We start from the raw sequence: 20,208 nt of genomic DNA on the forward strand, positions 1-20,208 counted from the left end.
CTGAACTGGGAGGGGGCCGTAATTTAATATCAAGGCATCTCCGCCCCACCTAGCGATGTGCGGGCTAGGGTTAGTACCGGTCGCCTGGTCTTTGACGTGAGTCCCACACAACTAACCTGCGGTGCAAATTTGGGGAAACACGTAATGAGATACGTTATTGCATTCGAGGTTAAGCCAGGGCATAGACCCCAGGCTGAGTGGTGAGGCCGAGAGACATAGGACAGTTGAACGTTAGCCTTCAAAATTGTGAGGATGTAGATGTGTTTTGTTTTGTAAAGTGTGATAGGGCTGGCCCCTATATAAGGCCGGCCACTTTTACTGAACAAGTTCTCCTCCTTTTTAGACCATACTAAGTCTGTCATGTAGTGTTTAGTTTCACCATCTATCAAATTAAAGTAGCTGTGTTGAAATTGTGTTGGTGTCTTCTTTACCTCTCACTGCAGTCATCAACGACATCAAATCATGTACCATCCATACTGACGACTTAAAGTAAAGGCGTCTCGGCATAGGTGAACTACTTCTCTTGCCACATAGGTTAAGCCGATAGTTGAGTAGAGCTGTTCAGTGTTTCTTCCATATTTTTCTCTCGGGGGGGGGGGGGGGGGGGGGGGGGTGGGGGGTGGGGGGGGGTGGCACTTGAAATTTTCGGGGCGGACTGAAATTTCCGGGGGTGGGGGGTGGGGGCAGACAGTTAAAAGTATATATTTTCTATATAAATTCCATTTCCGAAGAGATGCCTGGAAGAAACTCTGGAGCTGAGCCGAGTGGAGCTACTGAGCTGTTGAGTTTAACTAGTATTAATTTAAATTAGGTTGTTTTACTTTACTCTCGTACTAAATCGACAAGAGCCACATTAGTAAATACTGACTGTTGTGTAGTACATTGTGAAACGAACCAATATTTTCTAATGCATACACATATAATGATAAAGACATTTGAATAGAATAAAAACCCAAGTCTTGGTTTGGAGTTTCTGAATAAATTCTAAACGCTTGAATCGAATTGTTCCTATTGACACACATAGTACGGGGGAGGTTCATAGTCACATTATATTTTATGCCGTGAATTTTTATAAAATTGTAATTATTAGCAGCTACCTTGGTAAAGGGCATTTTCCCTGGTCCATTATGTTTTTCTCTTTCTTTTTCATTATGTAGATGTACAATAAAGTACTTTTTAATACTTTCTTTAAATTTTCGGGGTTCGGGGATGGACTGGATTCTTGTTAAGGTACGAATTTTCAATATAAGTTATAGGCCTAAATTATATTTATTGTTATTTCCATTTCTTCTGGGGCTGGGGTGTATGGACATGCTTCGGAAGAAGGGATGCCTGAATGCAGTGTTTCTTCCAGGCTTCTACCGCCCCCCCCCCCCGAACGAAATGGACATTTATATAGAAAATATATACTTTTTATCAGTGGTCCGCCCCCCCCCCCCGGAAAATTTGGTCTGCCCCTCCGAAAATATCAAGTGCCCCCCCCCCCCCCCCCCCCGAGATAAAAGTCTGGAAGAAACTGCCTGAAAGAAAACACTGGGCTATTCATGTATTTACATTGGTCTCGAAAACACGTTTCATTAAATGTTCCAAATTTCTCAGTTTTATGCCTTTTATCAAATCATATTCAAAGGTAAACAAATATTTTAAAATAAATAGATCTACATTAACAGCTGAAAGGTGTTAGCTGTTAACATTATGCACAGATTTACACACACATAACAGTATTAACAGACCAAATTCAATTATGAATTTTTTAGACTTCCGGATATTGTTAAAATTGCGAAACATTTCTATATGACCAATCACTGTTCTTCGTGTGTACCGCATAATTTTGAAGGAAAACTCTAGTGCTAGAAGTAGAATACCTCTAGAGATTCTAGGCCCTGGGCCTACGCTACGCTTTGGTCAGTCTCTAGAATTATAAATTGAAACCATAGGGTGTACGTATTTTTAAAATACATTGATCAAGATTTAGAGTCTAGGTCAAGACTAGATCTTCGGCTTTCATATTTGCTGAACACTGTATCACGGCGTATGAAGAAGCTTATTCGCACGCACTGAAAACTTTGTTTTGTTTTGTTTATTTTTATATTTATAATATAAAATATTAGATCTAGATCTAGATTCTAGCTTAGATTCTAGATCTAGACTAGAGTATTCTAGAGTCTAGATTTTTAGGCCCTAACCTAAATTTTTAATATGACATTATTTATTAGATTTATTCTAGTAGGCATTTCGACTTCCGCTGTTTCGATTCGGTACGACCACATCCTGACTTTTTCATCGTACTTGTTGAAATTCGCCATTTTTTAACATGTTAATTCTCGCCATCGGAATCGAAGAATAAAATGTATTCGATGTGAATATTTGAGTTGAATTTCATCTTTTATACATACTAATAAATGAATTAGCTCCCGTTTTACATTGTCCGATACCGAAAGCGATCACCGATAATAGCAAATATTTGTCGAAATGCCGACGCTACCGAACTGGCGCATTGACAACTAAATTTCAGATATAAATAATCCTTTAAGTTGCATGAAAATAGGCTTAAATAGCATGCCAACCATTTGGATAAATAGAAATGTCGATTTGAAGGGGTTTTAAGCATGGGCCAATGAGGAGTAGCGCGATAAAACTCGTAGGGGTAGGAACGAGAAAGCATGCGTAATTTCATAATGGCGGCCGGGCTACGAGATATTAATAGATATGCGCATACGAATTTTTTTTAATAGCTGTTTGTTTTTAAATGGACTGTTACAATAAAATGGGCTTTAAAATAAATATAATGTAGATCTAAATTATTAGATTAAAAATGGAAAGAATGTAATTAGGCCTAATTGCTGCCTAAATAAATTATAAAATTTTAAATTAGCCAGATTTTTATTAACCTTCTTAATACCAGGTTAACTAGATCTAGCAAACTAGCATTAACGAATTGCAGATAGATTAATAAGGCATTTTTAAGTAGAAAAAAATCTATATTTATTGTAAACAGTTTAAAAAAAATAGAATCTAGATCTAAATGGAAATGAAAACACTAAAACAATAATGGGTCTAGAGATGTGTAATAATATATATATATATATATATATAAACTATTAGGCCTTAATGTAAATACTGACAGGCCTATCTGTAGTATCTAGATCTATAAAGTACTATAAAGGGCCTAAATTAAAAATAATAATGCCCAATTTTATAGCCTAAGCTGCACTGCATTACAGTTTTAGTTAAAGGCAACTATAATAGAAAGAAAACATGAACACTTTAATTAATGTCATTTAAGAATTTATCAAAGGATACGTCAACTTCACTAAACATTTTATAAATAAGAATACTGTGAAATGTCAATCTTTGAGTTTTAGCACACCTCAACACTTTTCATCAGAAACATTACAAGAACCAAAATTTTCTAAATTAATAATAACATTTTTACCATGTTATACACGGACACAAATCCAATGTTTATGGCAAATCGTTAAGTATATTGATCATATTGTGCTGTATTTGACTTGTAAGCACTAACTCTATACATTACCTGTACAATATGTATACTAGCATTCTTATTACTAACACCAGAATCAATATGTAAAGTTTAATCTTTATTTTTATAGTAGCAACAAAGAAGTGTAACATATTAGCCTGTAGTTAATCATCCTAGTCTAATTGCGCTGTACCATATTCAAGTTCACTATTTATAGTTTTCCTCTAGCTATGTTTATTTTACTTGCATGATTGTATTTTTTACATGCTCTAGTCCTAATATATAAAGTTTCATGATGGTATATGGAATAGCAACCTAGCTGTGCAGTCTGGAAATCCTCTTATGGCAGTCACTATAGAACAGTGCCACACCCCTTAATTTAACTTCATTATTTCTAATTACCTCTTTTCTAATTTTTATTTTATTTGTAGACTTCTATTGCCTATATCATTGAGTACAAATGTGCAAAGTTTTATCATTATATCTTTAATAGCAACATTGGTATGCAAGTTTAAAGCCAATCACACGTCTGGAATGCAGGTTACAATGAAACATAACAAGTTAAACACATAACTTTGAAAATTCATATAAAAAAAACTATTAGGCCTAGAATGATAAATTTGATATTTTTATCAATGGGGTATATTATAGGATTAATCTGGGTCCATTTTATCATTCTATGATAATTAGGAAAAATTTCCCAATAGGCCTAATTCTAGATTGATCTAGATCTAGCATCATTCTACTCTAGAATCTAGCTAAACTGACTAAACTGGAAAGGAGATCTAATCTTAGAATCTAGGCATTCTAGGGAGTATGTATACAAATACATTTCAGTTTTAGAGGTCTTAAGTTAAAGACTAGAAAATATTTGGGGAGGATTTTTATAGGGGTGTCCCATAATGATGATAATCATAATGAAATCTTTAAAAAAAAGGGTGTTGGGTTACTGGTAGAAATCTAGTAAAGTTTCCCTTTCAAACCTGACGGTCTATGGGGCAAGTGAAGTAGAGTTCACTTGTTTATTGTTTCTAGTAGAGTTCATTTGTTTCTGTGACCTCAGCACTATGCCCAGCCGCCTTTACTTTCCCTAACGTGAGTTAGGTACCCATCAGAGTGGGGTGGACTCAGGGACGGTCTACTGTCTAGAACCCGGATTCGAACTCGAGACTTACGGGTTAGCAGTCCAGCTCTCTACCGCTAGACCACTCCGTCCCTAGAAATCTAGTAGTGGTAGTTAACTAAAAAAATACACACATGGCTGGCTAATGTCAATGCTAACCCTGGTGGTACTAGCTCAATTAGTCATTTCATTTAGCCATATGTTTAGGCCTATATAATAATTAATATATAGGCCTAAACATATGGCTAAATGAAATGACTAATTGAGCTAGTACCCCTTGCTTTGAACAAAATAGCCCTGAGAGATCTCTAATCAGTGTTAAAGCAACTGCTTTTTGCTTAAACTATTTCAATTAGGCCTATATCTACTTGTGATATTTGTTTTCAGTGAGTTGTTTATCATAAACCATGATGGAAATATTTACTGATGCAGTGGAATCAGAAGATAAAGAAAATGGAAACTCAAATATAATGGTAAAAGTTATTTTGTAGCTGATTTATTTATTTTTAGTTAGGTCTATTTTAATATGATTCTGTATTTGGCATTGCTAAAATATTATTTTAACGTATTTTGTAGGATATTTTATTAGGCCTATGTTAAAAAAAAATTCAATAACTGCTAAAGATATCTAACGCTTTATCCATTCCTCATCAGACTACTAAAAAGAAATCAGTTTCTGGACAATTGACTCTTAGCTGTAGAACCCCATTATTGGATGTCAAAAACAGACATGCCAAGAGAGAAATTGGATCCTTGAAGAAACACACCAGCGAGCAGTAAGTTCTTGCTGTTAGATTTAAACTGAAATGTTATGCTGGTACTGTTTTTTAACGATATAAAATGTGCGCTCTTTCTTTCACATTTTTAAATATGATCTCACATTTTGTATCTATTTAAAATCAACTATAAACTGTTAGAGCTCTTTTATTTTATAGAAGAAAAAAGCTCTTGAGGTAACTCATTAGGCTAACATAAAATATGCATAATTAATTGTATCAGAATATTCTTATGGCAAAAATGCTAATTTAAAATTAATTTTGTTTGCTTATCATGAAAGAAAATTTTTATGAAGGTTATAAAAGATAGTAATTTCTAATTATTCTAAAAGAAATTTATATTGGCTAAGTATATTGGTAAAAAAAAATGAAGTTAGAGTATAAAATTTTATTTTCAGACTTGCTGCTTTGAATTTGCAGACACCAGAAACTCCTTGCAGACAACACAAAATAAATTCTAGAAGGGTGAATATTGATGAAATTCTTTTTTGTTTTATTCATGCAACTTTTTATTTTATCTAAATAAACTTTCTCCTTTTTTTCCCCATAGTCCTGTTTTCCAGCCTTTGAGCTGCAACGAAATGTTGATGGTATCCCGCAAGATAAAATAGTTGATACAGTCCTCCCAGAAATGATCCAAGAAGAGTCTGACATTCCTTCCACATGTGACTTGTCCTCCAAAGCTGATGAAGTTTTGAGGATGCTTGATATAGAATCACAGCACTCACAAGAAGTGAGCAGAGCACACTCTGAGATTTGTATTCAAACACAGAGGATTATAAATACCAGTTTTTACAGCTTAGAAGAGTTGGATGTTGGACAGGAAGTTTGCATCCCTCACCAGGATGCAAGTGGATCTTCTTCTATCATCGTTGAAGCAGGACACAATTCTACTAGCTGTCAAAATGCTGGTGATTCAGTGTGTCAAAATACTGGTGATTCAGTATGTCAGACTTCCAGGCTTGAAGAAAGTAATATTAGTGATGCTGTTTTACCCAATGAACTGGAACTAAACCCAGGCTGGATTAATGACTCCATGGCAGCAATAATAAAGTCAGGTCCAGAGGATTCAGTGACTAATTTCACAGAGGAGGAACTACAGGTTAGCCTTGTGCACTCCTGTTTTCATTTTGCTTTTGATTAATGTTGACAGAATATTGCTGTATATAATTTTATGGTAACAGTGATCGGCCTTTAAATTCATCAGTTTTTTAGTTCTTAACTCGAGAGTCAAATAATTTGAACTGTAATAAAATTAGGTAAAAAAAAATTAAAAAATATTTTATTGCAACAACTGGTTTGAAATAAAATATGATTTTATTTATATCGATGTACATTTGCAGTGTTTATTAACCAGGATTATTTTTTTAAAAGTTGATTTAACATATAGGTACACAAAATGCATAGTATGCTATGTTTAGATACTGATAAAAATATATTTTGCAACTTCAGCTTTTCCAAGAGTCCAGTCAGGCATGTGGGGACTTAAGCCATGACCACTGTTACAACATGGCTGCAAGTGTTACACCAGTAAAACAAGACACCTGTACTCATGAAGATACAGCACACAGAAATTTTATAGAATGCAACATTCAAAATTCTACCCCAATTGTTCATTCAGAACATCCAGTGTTCTTCAATCAGTCTTCAAACTCTGATTCTGTATCTGAAAAGGTGCTGGACCTTTCTAATGTGTTATTTGAAAATAATGTTGATGATGCCAGTTTGTTTGAAATTGTTGGTGGGGATCCTTTGTCTGGTGGCTGTTTTGAGGGGTTGACAGTCTCAACTATCAACAGGATGTTAGATTTAGATGTTTCACTTGGAAATTTAAATCTCTCACCTGCATTGAATCTTGACAGTTCCCTCGACATAGAAAATTTGCAGCCAGTTAGTGTTGAGAGCTCGGCTACAGAGCATTCACAGCCAATGTATGTTATAAATTCCTTGGACACAGAACAGGTTGACACAGTTAATATTAGCAGTTCACAATATTTGCAGCCAATTTGTGTAGACTTTTCACAAGTCACAGAACTTTCACAGCAAATTATTGATGATTTCCTGGACACAGATCATCTGCAGCTCGTTAATGTTGACTGTTCCTTAAATACAGAACAATCCCAGACAAGTATTGTTGTCACTGCTGTGCCTTCAGAAATGTGTATTGGTGAAGAGTCATTGTTGACAGCACTGTCACAACCACGTACTGTGGATGTTTCAACTCTGGCAGCTTTTCCCTGTCCCAGTGTTGATAAATCCATGGAAACTGACACTGCTGAAGGTTTGAACAAATCTGTCATGACAAACCAAGCTGAAGCCTTGAACAAATCTGTCATGACTAACCAAGCTGAAGCTTTGAACAAATCTGTCATGACTGACCATCAATCCACCACCACCATTTCTACAAACACCTCAATCCTTGCCGAGCAAGTTGTGTCCGTAGACTCTCACCAGAATGTTGTAGACACCTCTGTCTTGACAGATCCACCTCAAGGCATTGATGTCTCACTACTCACTGATAATATTTTCACCCTAGACCACAGTACAATGGCTTTTCCTGATTTAATGAATAAACAAACTATGACAGATAAAAAATTGCTGGTGGATGCTGAATCTTCAATGACCCCTTTAAAAATTAGCAAACAGGGTCGCAAGTAAGTAAAGGTTCTTTGATAATGTGATTTGATTTGTTTCTTAAAAATATTTTATAATCACTATTCCTATTAAGTAATTATTTTGTATAATAGATGTTTTATCATCAGCATATTTTAGTGTAACACCAAAATTCTTGAACATCTATTAAACAAAATATAAGAATACATGCTATTTAAAAAAAATTATGTACTACTTTTGTAAATAATAGTGATCATGAAAATTTTAGATTTACGGCAGAAGAAGTTAGACGACAACACCCTCGAACTGTAGCCAACCTTTTAGACACCACTCTAGCATCCAACCAGAGGCTGGAGAAGGAGGTTCTGACCATTACCAAAGATAGAGATCACCTGAGATGTGTTTTGAAGGAGACAAAAGCAAAGTTAGCCACAGCTGAGAAGCACCTGGAAACTGAAAAACAAGGGCAGGAGAAGCACATCACCATGCTGGAGGTAAAGTTAGCCATTGTTGGCATATCGCATCACTGAGGATATTTTAGGTTGATTTTTTTTTTGTATTGTGCTATTAAAAGTTTTATTTACTTTACTTCAATAAAAAATAAGAATTTATTTTTTGCAGTTTAACTTATGGAAAAAAAAATCAAGCTTTAGAAAAATGATAATTTGAAAAATGCTTAAATATTATTAGAAAACATTTATTTAGAAAGTTACAAATTATTGGCCTGTTGTTTATTCAAGGAGTTACATGAAGAAGCCACACTTGGGCTGCAGGCGTGTCTTGAGGAAAAACAAACTAAGATCTACAGTTTAGAGCAGGAGCTGCTTGTGGTTACAGACAGGTGTCAACTTGCGGAGACCAGCTTGAGTGAAATACAGGCCGATTTTAAAAAGAAAAGTGATGAGTTTGATACTCGCCTTAAAGAAGCTGAACATAACTATAGAGAAGAAGTAAGGCTTTCCCCCAAATTTATAAACTACATGATCAAAACAGTGTATTGAAAATGAAACTTGTGACAATTTTGTGTGTATCTTTAGCTTGCAAAACTTCAAGCCCAACTTGAGAGAAACAGTTACAAACGGCAGTTTGAAAATTCACTGCAGCTTATCCAAGAACTACAATCTGAGAAAGAAGAATTCTTTTCTCTTATGGGTGATATTGAGGGAGCTGCAGAATTACAGGTGAATACAGCATCTGTCTTTAAGTGTAACAAAATTATGTCCAATGCCACAGTTTTAGGTTTTTAGTTATACTAACTGTTCTTTATTCTTGATCCCTAGTTTAAATTGAAAGATTCACTCGTCCAGTTAATATCTAAAGTTACCTGTTACTTCAAGGATCAGTCACAGGCCCACAAACAAGCTAAATCTGAGGTATTCAATTGTGATTGTAAAATATTTTTTCTTTCCAAAATATAACTTTTATACTTCATGGAATTTATTAATAGATATAATAATTTTTCTTTTTTGTGCAACTAATTTTATATTTTTATCACATACTATATTTTACATTACAATATTAAAGTAATTTACAATTATAGTGTCTTTAATATATTTTTAGTTTTTTATAACAAGGTAGTTTGTTTATTGTTTGCAGCTAGAAAACCTTCAGAAAATTTACTCTGCTACTCAAGTTGAACTGTCCACTGTCCAGACGGAGAACAAGGAGCTGCAGGCAGATATTCAAAACATGAGTGACATTTTACAGAGGAGCAACACTTGCTTGGTTGAGGTTATTTACCTTTTCATTCCTCATTTATAAACTTTTTAGCAAATATTGTTATGGAATAAATCAGTATACTGACTTTTTTAACAGAACAAAGGACTGAGGGGCAAAGTTTAGTGTTTGTTACAAGCTTTTATTTAACTAGCTTCCTCATGATTTGTTTAAAATCCTTTACCAGATGGAAGAAATGTACAAAAAAGTGGATCAAGAATTACACGACTCACTGGTAGAAGTCATCAGGTTAAAAGAAGAAGTTACCTCCTCATCTCAAAGTGAGTTTGTGGCTAATCACTTCATTGATAGTACTCTGACTATTTGAACCTAAAAAGGGGTTTCCTATAATATTTTTTATTTGGAAAATCTACAATTCAGCAAGTCAGTTGAAACATTAACTAAAATAGATATGTTCCAGGTTTTGTTAGCGCATTAGTTAAATAGGTTGAGTAGTTTGTCTTTCTTAACCTCTTCTTAAAAAATTGATTTTAGTGATAGAGGATTTAACAAAAGCTAAAGAGATGCTGACCCAGGAGTTAGCTGAACAGCAAGACTCTGAGACATTAGTGTGTCAAGCTCTTCAGAAATCAGAGGAGCAAATAGTTGTCTTGGAGGAACAGTTAAAAGCACAACAGCAATTGTAAGCTAGTTATCCTCTCTGTGGTTTCAAATTCGCAAGTCATTTTGCCAAATTTTACATTGTAAAAATATTTGAACAAAACATCAGTTTTATAAATACTTTTAAAAAAAAACTACTTGTTTGCCATTATCATATACTGATGTTTACAGTGCTACAGACAAGTTATTAGGCAAGCTATACTATATGTATGAAAAAACCCATCAAAAATTAATATAACCTTTTCTTGTCTTCAGATTAGATACAGAAAGACAAGAGCATACTAAAAAACAAGCAGAATTTGAGGATAAAAAGTCTAAGTATGTTGGACAATAAAGCATATTATAAATCTAATTAAAAATTTGACCAGCCTGACTTCACATTAGCATACAACCACTGCAAGTAAACACTGAAACTGCATTGATGAATGTGTAACAAGTTAGTTATACAATATTATGAAATTAAAAGGGTGACTACGCTAACAAAGTTAATTTATTGATTAAAGGGTACTATTTAATGCCAAGTACCACTATCCTTAAAAAATTGTGTTGATCTATCTTTTTGACAATTGTTAAAATGTTGTTTCTAGACTGGAGTTGTATATAGAAGAACTGCTTCATACCTTGGATAGGTGGGAAGCAGATAGAGATCAGAGTGAACAACAGATGTACGAATGCCAGGAGCAGATGGTCAAAGATAAGCTCCAGATAGATCAGATGACCAAAGAGCTTGAGGCCCTTCGCAACATTAAAGCAACAACACAGGCTGAGAGAAATGAAATCCATGTGAGATATTTTTTTATTTCGCCCATTTCAGTTTTAACATACAAAGGATGCACTTTTTAAAAGTATTTTTTAAAATTGCTTTCAGGAGCTGAAGAATGCCAACCAGTTTCTGGAAGCAGAGAAACAACTGTGTATGGAGGCAATATCAGAGTACCGCACCAAGCTGGAAGGAGAAATGGAACTCAGTGCTAGCAATCAGCGACTGGTTGAAGCCCTCAAGTCCAACAATGCTGAATTACAAGAGGCTTATGATCAGCTTATGTCAGTTTAATATTTTATTCCTTGTAATTCCTTAATTTAGCCTGGTAGTCTAGTTCCTCTAACTGTTTCATTTTATCCAATAGGTCTGAGGCCCAGATGCTAGATGAAAACCTGTCATTGAAAAGCATGGATATAGACGCAAGTTGTACAGCTTTAGATGTTCTGGAAGACAGGATGGAGAATGTCCTTACCACCTTACAAAATAAACTTACTCCGGTATGGACATTTTTTGTATTGCTGCTTGTTTTCATCAGTTTATCTAAAAATTCTTGAATTCCTAATTCTGCATTTTAAAAAAAAACATACATTCCAATGTGCATAGGTCAACTTTTGAATTAGAAATTTTGTTGTTTAAATTTGTTTCTTGCCCTGTAGTCTCCACATGCATTTGTTTTTTTCTTTATTGGTTTAGGTGGACCACAGATTGTCGAAGACATGCAAATCCCCATCAGCTACACCCAACAAAAACACCTCCATGTACAGTGAAGGATGTTCATTTGTTACCCAAGTTCTCAATAGAACCAACAGCCTTATCTACTCAACCACTAAATCCCAGCTGTGTGACACTGATGACATTTCAAATGGAAGCAGATCTGAGCGCAAGAGAAATCCTGACAGGTTTAGGCAGTGCAACGTGGAGTTTGGTGCCACTGACGCCTGTCACGGAGCCGCTGCTGCTGCCATGCTGTCACCACAAAACCAAACTAGACATTCAAAGACTGGACAACATGAATCCAGCAACAGAGCCCCCAGCAGCACTTTAGATATGTCAGGACTAGAATTCTCAAAGTCATCTAACAACTCATTAACAGTGCAGAAGTCTAAAGTCTCTAGAGCACTGGACCTGAGTGGTTCATCTCCAGGTTTTGCCAAAATCCGCAGTATCCCCTCCACTATTGATAGAACTCTGGAGAACTTAAACAAGTCTAAAACCTGCAGTAAATCTGGAAATATTTCACAATCTTTTGTGTTGCAAGAAACCACACAACACACAGAAGACACCTTGTTGGTCAAGGTAATATAAATTATAATATTTAAAGTAATTTTTGTTTTTACCATTACTCCATGATTAATATAATTGCAGGAATTTCTGCATTTCCAATGTATTTTAATGTAGACATTTAACAAATCCCAGGACCTTAGTGTCTTATATCTGTGATTTCCTAACTTTTTGTCTTGGTGCCCAAATACTAAATTATTTGTATAACCAAATCCTAATAGGTCTATGTCTTGAAGGAGTGAACCATTTTGAAACTAAATTAGGAGTGAGCTCCCCTTATATTAAAATCTTGATTTCTTTAATGTAAAAAGGAATCACTTCTGACAATTTTTAACTAATGAAATTATTTACTAATTAATAGTATATTTTTTATTTGAAGATTGTACAGTTCTGTGGGCCTTGTTCCCTTCTCCCCTAGCACTAGTTTGCACCATGTGAAGTGCTGCATTACATCCACAACTACCTTATATCTGTACAACAAACTATATTTATGTACACAGGTCAAATCAATTGACAGGCTGTTTAATGATATCTTGAAGACCGCAAACCTGGCAGACAAAGCATCTGAATTGACTATCCGAGATCTTAAAGAAGACATGTAAGATTATAACAGCATTTATTACAATATTATTTCTCATAGACCAAATCTTTTTAAACTGTGCTAAATTTATAACCTGATACAACTCTCTCAACAAATTGTAGGGAAATCTTATCTGGAAAGCTGAAGTATCAAAGTCATCAAAGATCAAAGCTGGAGTTGGAGCTGAGCAAGAAAATGGAGTTGTTAACCTCAGCCAACAGTAAAGTTGAGGAGCTATCTTCTAGAGTCAATTCCATGACTCAGACCCTCCTTAATTTTCAAGACCAAAGCTTTGAAATTTCTGTATGTTTTTTAAGTAATACTATACAGCTGCAATTCTTTTTGTGTTGGTTAAGTAAAACAAATTACCTTTTTTACTAGCTGTTTTTATTTTCTTTCTTTTGATTGTTAAAAAGTCCGATTTAAGACATTGTTTCAACTGTTTTTATTATGACAGAGACTTGAGGATGAGAAAGAGGACTTAGCTCTGCAAGTTCGTGGCTTGAAAGGGGAAGTAAGTATCTTGAATGAACAACTTGATGAATGCATGAAGACAAATACGGGTACAAAACTGGATAGCTCTTCTGTACATGAAATTATATCACTGAAGAAAAAGGTCAGTTGTACAATCTACTGCTTAGTTGCTATTTATTTTTTGTGTGTTATTTATCTAGTTACTAAAATTGATTGGTCACTTAAAATTTTTTCCATTAGATAAATGATTGTGTTGTAGCACTACTATAGTTCACATTTTATATAGACTTAAGATTAGCGGTTTGATACTCTAGTTATAATACAACCTATTTTATTTTTAGATCAATGATCTGATGCTGAAATTGTACAATGAGAGAGACAAACATAAAGAACTAGGAGAAAAATCTATGAAAAGGGTAAGCTTTAAGTTTTTATTCTTTTTAAATAGTTGGTACATTTTAAACTGTTAAAATTTAAGTAGCATGATCACATTCTTATTGAATAAAAATAAACTCAATTATTAGCTGGAAACATAATAAGAAAAGTTTTATACAGAAAGTTTATGATGTTTTAATGTTTACAAAAGTCATGTCTGTGATGTGGGATTTCATATAACAGGCTATTCACATTAGTTTGCGAGGTTTGCTTTCTGTGTTACTCCACATATATTACAGCTATCATTCTGTGGTGTTTTGCTTTCTATCATATTTCAGATACTCTGATTTAACTTATTTTGATGTGTTGTAAATATTAAGCTTTAATTTTTTTCAAGATGAAAATTTTACAAAGCAACTGTGACAAAGCTGACGCAGAAGTGCAGAGACTTGATGACATCATTGAGAAAATAAGACAGGTTTGTTCAATAACTTATTTGAATAAATGACAGTGTTGATATGTATGTACAGCTAGCCTGTTTTGTATTTTAAGTTACTGGCTAAATCACTTAAATTTTTGACACTGAAATTTTTCAGATGTGCATTGACACCCAGTGCCAGTCTACTCACCCAGAGGTTTTGAGGATAGTGCGTTTTATAGATGGACATGATGAAACTGTGTTTAAAAGAACCAAAGTGCCTTGCTCATAGTGACAGTTTTCATGTTTGTGGCAATCAGTAATATCTGTACATGTTTCATATATATTTATTATACTGTATTTTATCTGTTTCAAGACTTTATTGAATGTTTTAATGCTATTGAATGTGAATGCATATTTGTTTCCCCAAGTAATGAAATGAATATAAATTCAACAATACTTTGTATATTTTAATCTAAATAATTGGAAATAAACATTTTATTGCAACTGGAGATTTAAGTGTAAACTTTCAATACTAAAGAACAATTTAATATGAAAGACTTTTATTCAGCACAAAGCAGGTGTATTGCAATGATCACAAAAAATAAAAAGTTAAATTTCTCCTTGAATGACAAGTCCAAATAGGAACTCTTGTTTACAATTAGGTACACTTATAAAACAAAGTTTGATCTACTTAAATAGATCTAATTAGGATTTAAATCATAACCCAAATAAGTATGACATATGGTATCTGACAAAAGTATCAACAAACAATTTAAGTTTATTGGTTGAGTGATAAGTACAAAATAAATGGATTAGTTTAATAAAACACCTAAGAAGATAAATTTTTAAAATTTAAAGCATAAAATCTGGTCTTAAAAAATGGTGTGCGTTTTACTCTGAGTTAAGGTTTTACAAACATGCGTAAAGAATTACCCAGAAGATAAAAAGAAAATAAAAATCTAGTTTTTAAAAAAATGGGCTTTTTACCCTCAGTTAAGGCTTTACAAGCAGTTACATAGAGTTTTAGAGTGCTTCCTTCATACTAAGAGCTGAAAATTAATGGTCATGTACTGATTCAACTAATTACTAACTAAGTATTTTTAAATAAGCTATATAATTGTTAGAGAAGTCATTCTCGCTTAGGATTAAAGACCTTCCAAAACAAATATTTTCATTAAAATTTGAACTGCTTACTAAATAAAAAGTTTCACTTTTGGAAGAAAAAAAAACCAACTATACTTGATCTAAAACTAGATCTATAGTTAAAAAAATAGTTTGATAACAACCATGGATTGGCATTCAAATAAACGCAATAAAGACTAGATTTAAAACTATAAGATCAGAATTCTATCAACATAGTATATTTGCTAATGGCAGACAATGTACTAGAACACTTCATTTAAATATACAAGATATAGCTGTCTCTGTGATAACAGGAAGTTTAAAATTTTATAATACTAATACTAAACTTGTAGCCAGAAAATCTGTTTTTCTTAAAAAATAATTGCCATTACTTTCTATTTTGTAGAAATATTTATAATTATTTTGTGCTTACTGTTAATAAAATGTTGAATAATTTTTGGAGGCCATTGAAAATAAGAGATTGTAATAATCTACTGTGTGTTTACTGAAAAATCAAATTAGACAGGAAAAAATCCTCAAGAACAAAAATAAATGAAATGCATTTGTTTTATTGATTTTTTAGTTTTACAATTTTAAAACCCTTTTCTTGAGCATAATTTATCTAAAGTATTGTGCAATCAATTGATGAGTATATTATTTTATATTTGTAAGTTTTTATTATCCTATGATGTTATAATAGTGGCCTCACCAGTTTCAATGTAAATAGTTTATATGTATTGATTATCAAAATGACTATGACATAAAAATAGTATATACATTTTATTTAAAAGTAAAAGGCAAAATGAGTTATTAATGAACAGCTCCATATTGCAAAGAAACCATAAAAATGTTTTAAAACTTTGGTGATAAATTAAATAGTTTGATGCTTGTATATATTATACACATCTGAGTAAAGCTTCACTACCTCGAATTCAAAATGAATGAGATCATATTAAAATTATATTTACATATGTAATTTACAAATAAATGTTTAAGGCATCCATAACTGTGTTACCATACAAAAATGTTTTGTTACATACAATGGTTTAGTTACTGGTTAAGATCTAATTAAAGGTTTTAATCATGATCTAAAAGTTTGACAAGCGCCATAAATACAAAACCTACCATTGCAAAAAATATATTTAAAAAGTGGCGACGGCTATTGTGGCCTATGTACATGCACAGAATCTCCAAGAAAGTCACATACAAAAATGTTCCTGCAGCAAGTCCCTGAAGTATGCTGGAAGAAAGTAGCCGAGCTTCATCATTCACTCCACCTGATGTCAAGGCTATACCCAACCCAATACCAATGGGAGACATGAGAGAGAAAAAACAAAGCCATAGAAAAGCTCGACATGGTCTGTGTTGTTGACTTTTGAACATTTCCAGACCTAGGCAAAATGCAATAATACTTTTGTGGATAGAGATGGCAGCAAATACCTGCCAGACTTCCGACTCATTTTTCTGTAATCCTACAGCCAGGCCATCAAAGATGGTGTGAAATGACAGAGCAACAAGAAGAAGGAACGCTCTCATTCCAGAAGGTGTGTACTCAGCAGGACCATCCGCGCGTCTTTCTCTGACTGCTGTATTCACTGTCACAGAACTAACTGCTGATTCTGGGTTTTTGTTAAGTAAACTTCGCCTTTCATCCTCGCAATGTTCGCGACAAGAAGCACTATTGCAATCTGTCTGAGGTGAAACCCCAACAGCACCATACTGAGAGGGAACGTTGTTAACCTCTGGCACCACGACTTCCAAATCCTGCACAGATGCGTCACTGTGTAAACAAGCATGCATGAAAAGCTCCATGAACGCCACGATGAAGAATCCCACTGCCACACATGTATTAAAGATTGGGAAATCCTCCTTTAAACTAACTTTTTCTTTGTAGTTTTCAAACTCTTCATTTCCTTCTGTCAAGAGGTGGAGAAGGAGTGTTGCTAAAAATACACCTCCAGCAAAACAATTGAGGTACCCTATAACTCTTTCTCTCAACCTGCTTGAAACAAGAGAGTTTGAGCCTCGCAGGACAAGAAAGTACGGCAGCACACTAAACACCAGAGTAAGGAAAATCAGCACTACCAGAGTGATTACTTTGATAAATAATGTCTCCATCTTGAAGCCACTTTAGCCACCTGTAGCAAAGAGAAAAAATTAAATAGATTAAATGAAGTATAGATCTACATTTTTCAAAACAATCAGTCAAGGGTTTTCCTAACATTTGAGACCAACTACGTCATCATGGAGAATGATTACTTCTAGAATTGTGGTATAGGAACAAATAATATGGTTATTACAATTGCTAGCCCTTGTGTATAGTTAAATTCAGTAGCGTAGCGGGGGGGGGGGGGACATATGTCCCCGGGCGCCAACCTTAGGGGGGGCGCCAAATTGAAAGTTTGAGGGGGGGTGCAAATGAAAAGTTTGAGGGGGGGGGGGGGTGCAAATCGAAAGTTTGAGGGGGGGTGCAAATCGAAAATTTGCTCTCGAGGGGGCGCCAAATTGGAAGTATGTCCCCGGGCGCCGGCAAGGGTCGCTACGCCTCTGGTTAAATTTGGGGGTATAAGTTTTACCAGTGCGCAAGAAGTGTTAGATTACTGGTATTTAACTAAGTTAGTAAGTACAAATGAAAAGTACTAAATAGTAACATATGGCTTGCTAATGCTTATTTAATTTCAAACCCTGACATAGATCTAACCCTTATGGCTTATACTTAGGCCTATTAATTTTAATAAATTAGGCCTAATGATTTAGCTAGTCATTTTAGAATTTAGGAGTTAAAGCCTAAATTAAATTAAATATAAAATTAAAAAAAAAGTATTCTAATCAATGCTATGGCTATATGACTACTAAAGTACTATATGAATATGTACACTATATTATAATACTATACCTATACTATATAGGCCTATGTAATGTATGAGTATGATATAAATATATATATTTATATGCCACATGGCTATATATATATAGTATGTATATTACTATAGACTATAGACTATAGTATAGAGATAGTATTAGATACAACCCTATGCCATGCCCTATCTAATATCTATAGTATTAGTATTAGTAGTATGGTGAGATTACCTTAAGAATTAATTAGATCTATCAATGGATCCAAATCTACTGTACTACAGAAATTAATGTACGGATCAATTCATTAGTGATCATTTCATTTTAATTTTGTGAATCTAGGCCTAATCCCAGTAATGATCAGTAATCACAAAATTAAAATGAAATGATCACTAATGAATTGATCCGTACATTAAGTCATAAGTGAGGGTGACACTGACAGTGACCACATGAGTGTCCAAGACGTAGAGTAGGTAGAGTAGAGGAGAGGGAAGTCTAAAAATGCTAAAATTAAAATAAAATTAATTACGAAGTGACTACGCGTCTCGCAAAGCGTGGCCCCTAAAGAATATACTACGCGTCTCGCAGGTTTGATTCGCCATCTTGCAATTGAAAATGCTTATTTTTGACTTCTCTATCACATCCGCTGTGGTTAAGTCAACAGTGTGCCAGCTGTAGTCTGAAATTTATGGACCCGGAGTTCAGGGTTCGAACCCGGGGTTACCTTTTTTTTTTTTTACTTTTTTTTTTTCATATTGAAAATATGACGTAGACTATGATTCTTTTTTTTTTTTTTAATAAAATTTCCAAACATCGTCACTGTCGTGATTGCTTGCTTGCCTTACGTTTACTATCCGGTGAGTGGAAAATCTCACCACGGCCCACGGTCGGCGAGGTCACGGAGTTCAGCAGACCTAAAGCATACGTCATAGACGTTCACTCGAGATCGTCTGTCTTCACTTCTCTCTTCCTCCCCCCCCCCCCTCCCCCCCTCAAGCAGATTTAATTTTTTTTTTTTTAAGTTCACGTAGGATAAATAATATAGACTTAGATCTACTATCACTATAAAGGACAGTGTGATTTAGCTAGGTTGCTGCTAGATCTAGGACTATCATCTGACCCATCTGACCTCACAAACTTCCCTGTACTGTTTTTTTTTACAAGTACTAGACTCTTATGTGTTGAAATAATATAGAGATCTAGATCTAAATAAACTTAAACTCGATCTAGATCTATTTCAACATTAAATTGTAACCACGAAAAAAAAATCGGGCAGTCCTGATATCTGTTTTTTTTTTAGATCGCGTGCCACCTAGGGTAAAGTTTAAGCGTAACGCGGAGCGAACTGCGCAAACTCGGCCTTACGCGTCACGCGGAGCGAACTGCGCAAAGGCGGCCTTACGCGTCACGCGGAGCGAATCGCGCAAATGCGGCCAATTAATTATTAGCCAAAATATTAAAAATAATACTAATACTTTGAATACGTACCATAAAAAGCTGTGCGATCAGCATCAAAGTGTTTAAATATCTCGACAATTTTGTATCATGGATGTTATCTCAAACACATTTAAATCTTATCTTATGTCCATGTTGGGGTCACGTCCCGTGACTGGTCAGGAGGCAACAACATGAACATAGCAAAGTTGACCCAGTTACCAGACAAATGATTTACTAACTTTGTATCTTGTTTCGATTTCCCAAAATTCTGTTCGCAATTTTACTTTGTAATGATCTTCCTAATAAAACTGGTGCAGGTTTCCAAATTATATTATTATTATTATTGTAGTTTACGATAATATATTTAACGAGCCGGCCCGCGGCATAACATACGCCGCTATTTAGTTGTTTCTAATTTTCAATAATTCATAATTTGTGAATTCGACAGTACCAACGCTGACACTGAAAATATTTCTTTAAAACACTATAAGTAGCTCGTTAAGGACCATAACCCCCCCCCCTTCCTTCCCCCCCCTACGTTTAAAATAGTTGGCTCTGCTTGTAAA

At 34.4% G+C, this 20,208-nt stretch overlaps 2 protein-coding genes across 2 annotated transcripts; one reads left to right on the forward strand and one right to left on the reverse strand.

Moving 5' to 3' along the window:
- Positions 1-5,077: 5,077 nt before the first annotated feature.
- On the forward strand, positions 5,078-14,730 carry LOC131956831 (protein Daple). The gene is made up of 23 exons (XM_059321435.1): positions 5,078-5,086; positions 5,262-5,383; positions 5,782-5,848; positions 5,934-6,485; positions 6,836-8,037; positions 8,265-8,490; positions 8,737-8,946; positions 9,034-9,177; positions 9,277-9,369; positions 9,593-9,727; positions 9,900-9,993; positions 10,208-10,355; positions 10,589-10,651; positions 10,921-11,116; positions 11,202-11,377; positions 11,461-11,593; positions 11,790-12,392; positions 12,878-12,975; positions 13,080-13,260; positions 13,415-13,573; positions 13,773-13,847; positions 14,204-14,284; positions 14,403-14,730. The coding sequence occupies exons 1-23, from the start codon at positions 5,078-5,080 to the stop codon at positions 14,514-14,516; spliced, it is 4,881 nt and encodes a 1,626-aa protein (XP_059177418.1). The 3' UTR covers positions 14,517-14,730.
- A 40-nt stretch (positions 14,731-14,770) lies between these two features.
- On the reverse strand, positions 14,771-19,864 carry LOC131956826 (zinc transporter ZIP1). Its single transcript, XM_059321429.1, has 2 exons — positions 19,694-19,864; positions 14,771-17,487 (listed from the first exon to the last, which is right to left on the reverse strand). Exon 2 carries the CDS (start codon positions 17,465-17,467, stop codon positions 16,427-16,429), a length of 1,041 nt encoding a protein of 346 aa, XP_059177412.1. The 5' UTR covers positions 17,468-17,487; positions 19,694-19,864; the 3' UTR covers positions 14,771-16,426.
- Between the last annotated feature and the right edge of the window lie 344 nt (positions 19,865-20,208).

The sequence above is a fragment of the Physella acuta genome, unplaced genomic scaffold, assembly GCF_028476545.2.
Source record: "Physella acuta isolate Inbredline_101_S28 unplaced genomic scaffold, ASM2847654v3 ptg001177l, whole genome shotgun sequence".
Classification (NCBI taxonomy): Eukaryota; Metazoa; Mollusca; class Gastropoda; family Physidae; genus Physella; species Physella acuta.

What these genes read in the sequence shown, in the direction of transcription:
- LOC131956826 (XM_059321429.1), bottom strand. Translation starts at nt 17,467, where the DNA reads ATGGAGACATTATTTATCAAAGTAATCACTCTGGTAGTGCTGATTTTC.
- LOC131956831 (XM_059321435.1), top strand. An exon ending in AGGGAGCTGCAGAATTACAG is followed by an intron (nt 9,178 to 9,276) that starts GTGAATACAGCA and finishes CTTGATCCCTAG; the next exon opens with TTTAAATTGAAAGATTCACT. An exon ending in GAGGCTTATGATCAGCTTAT is followed by an intron (nt 11,378 to 11,460) that starts GTCAGTTTAATA and finishes TTTATCCAATAG; the next exon opens with GTCTGAGGCCCAGATGCTAG.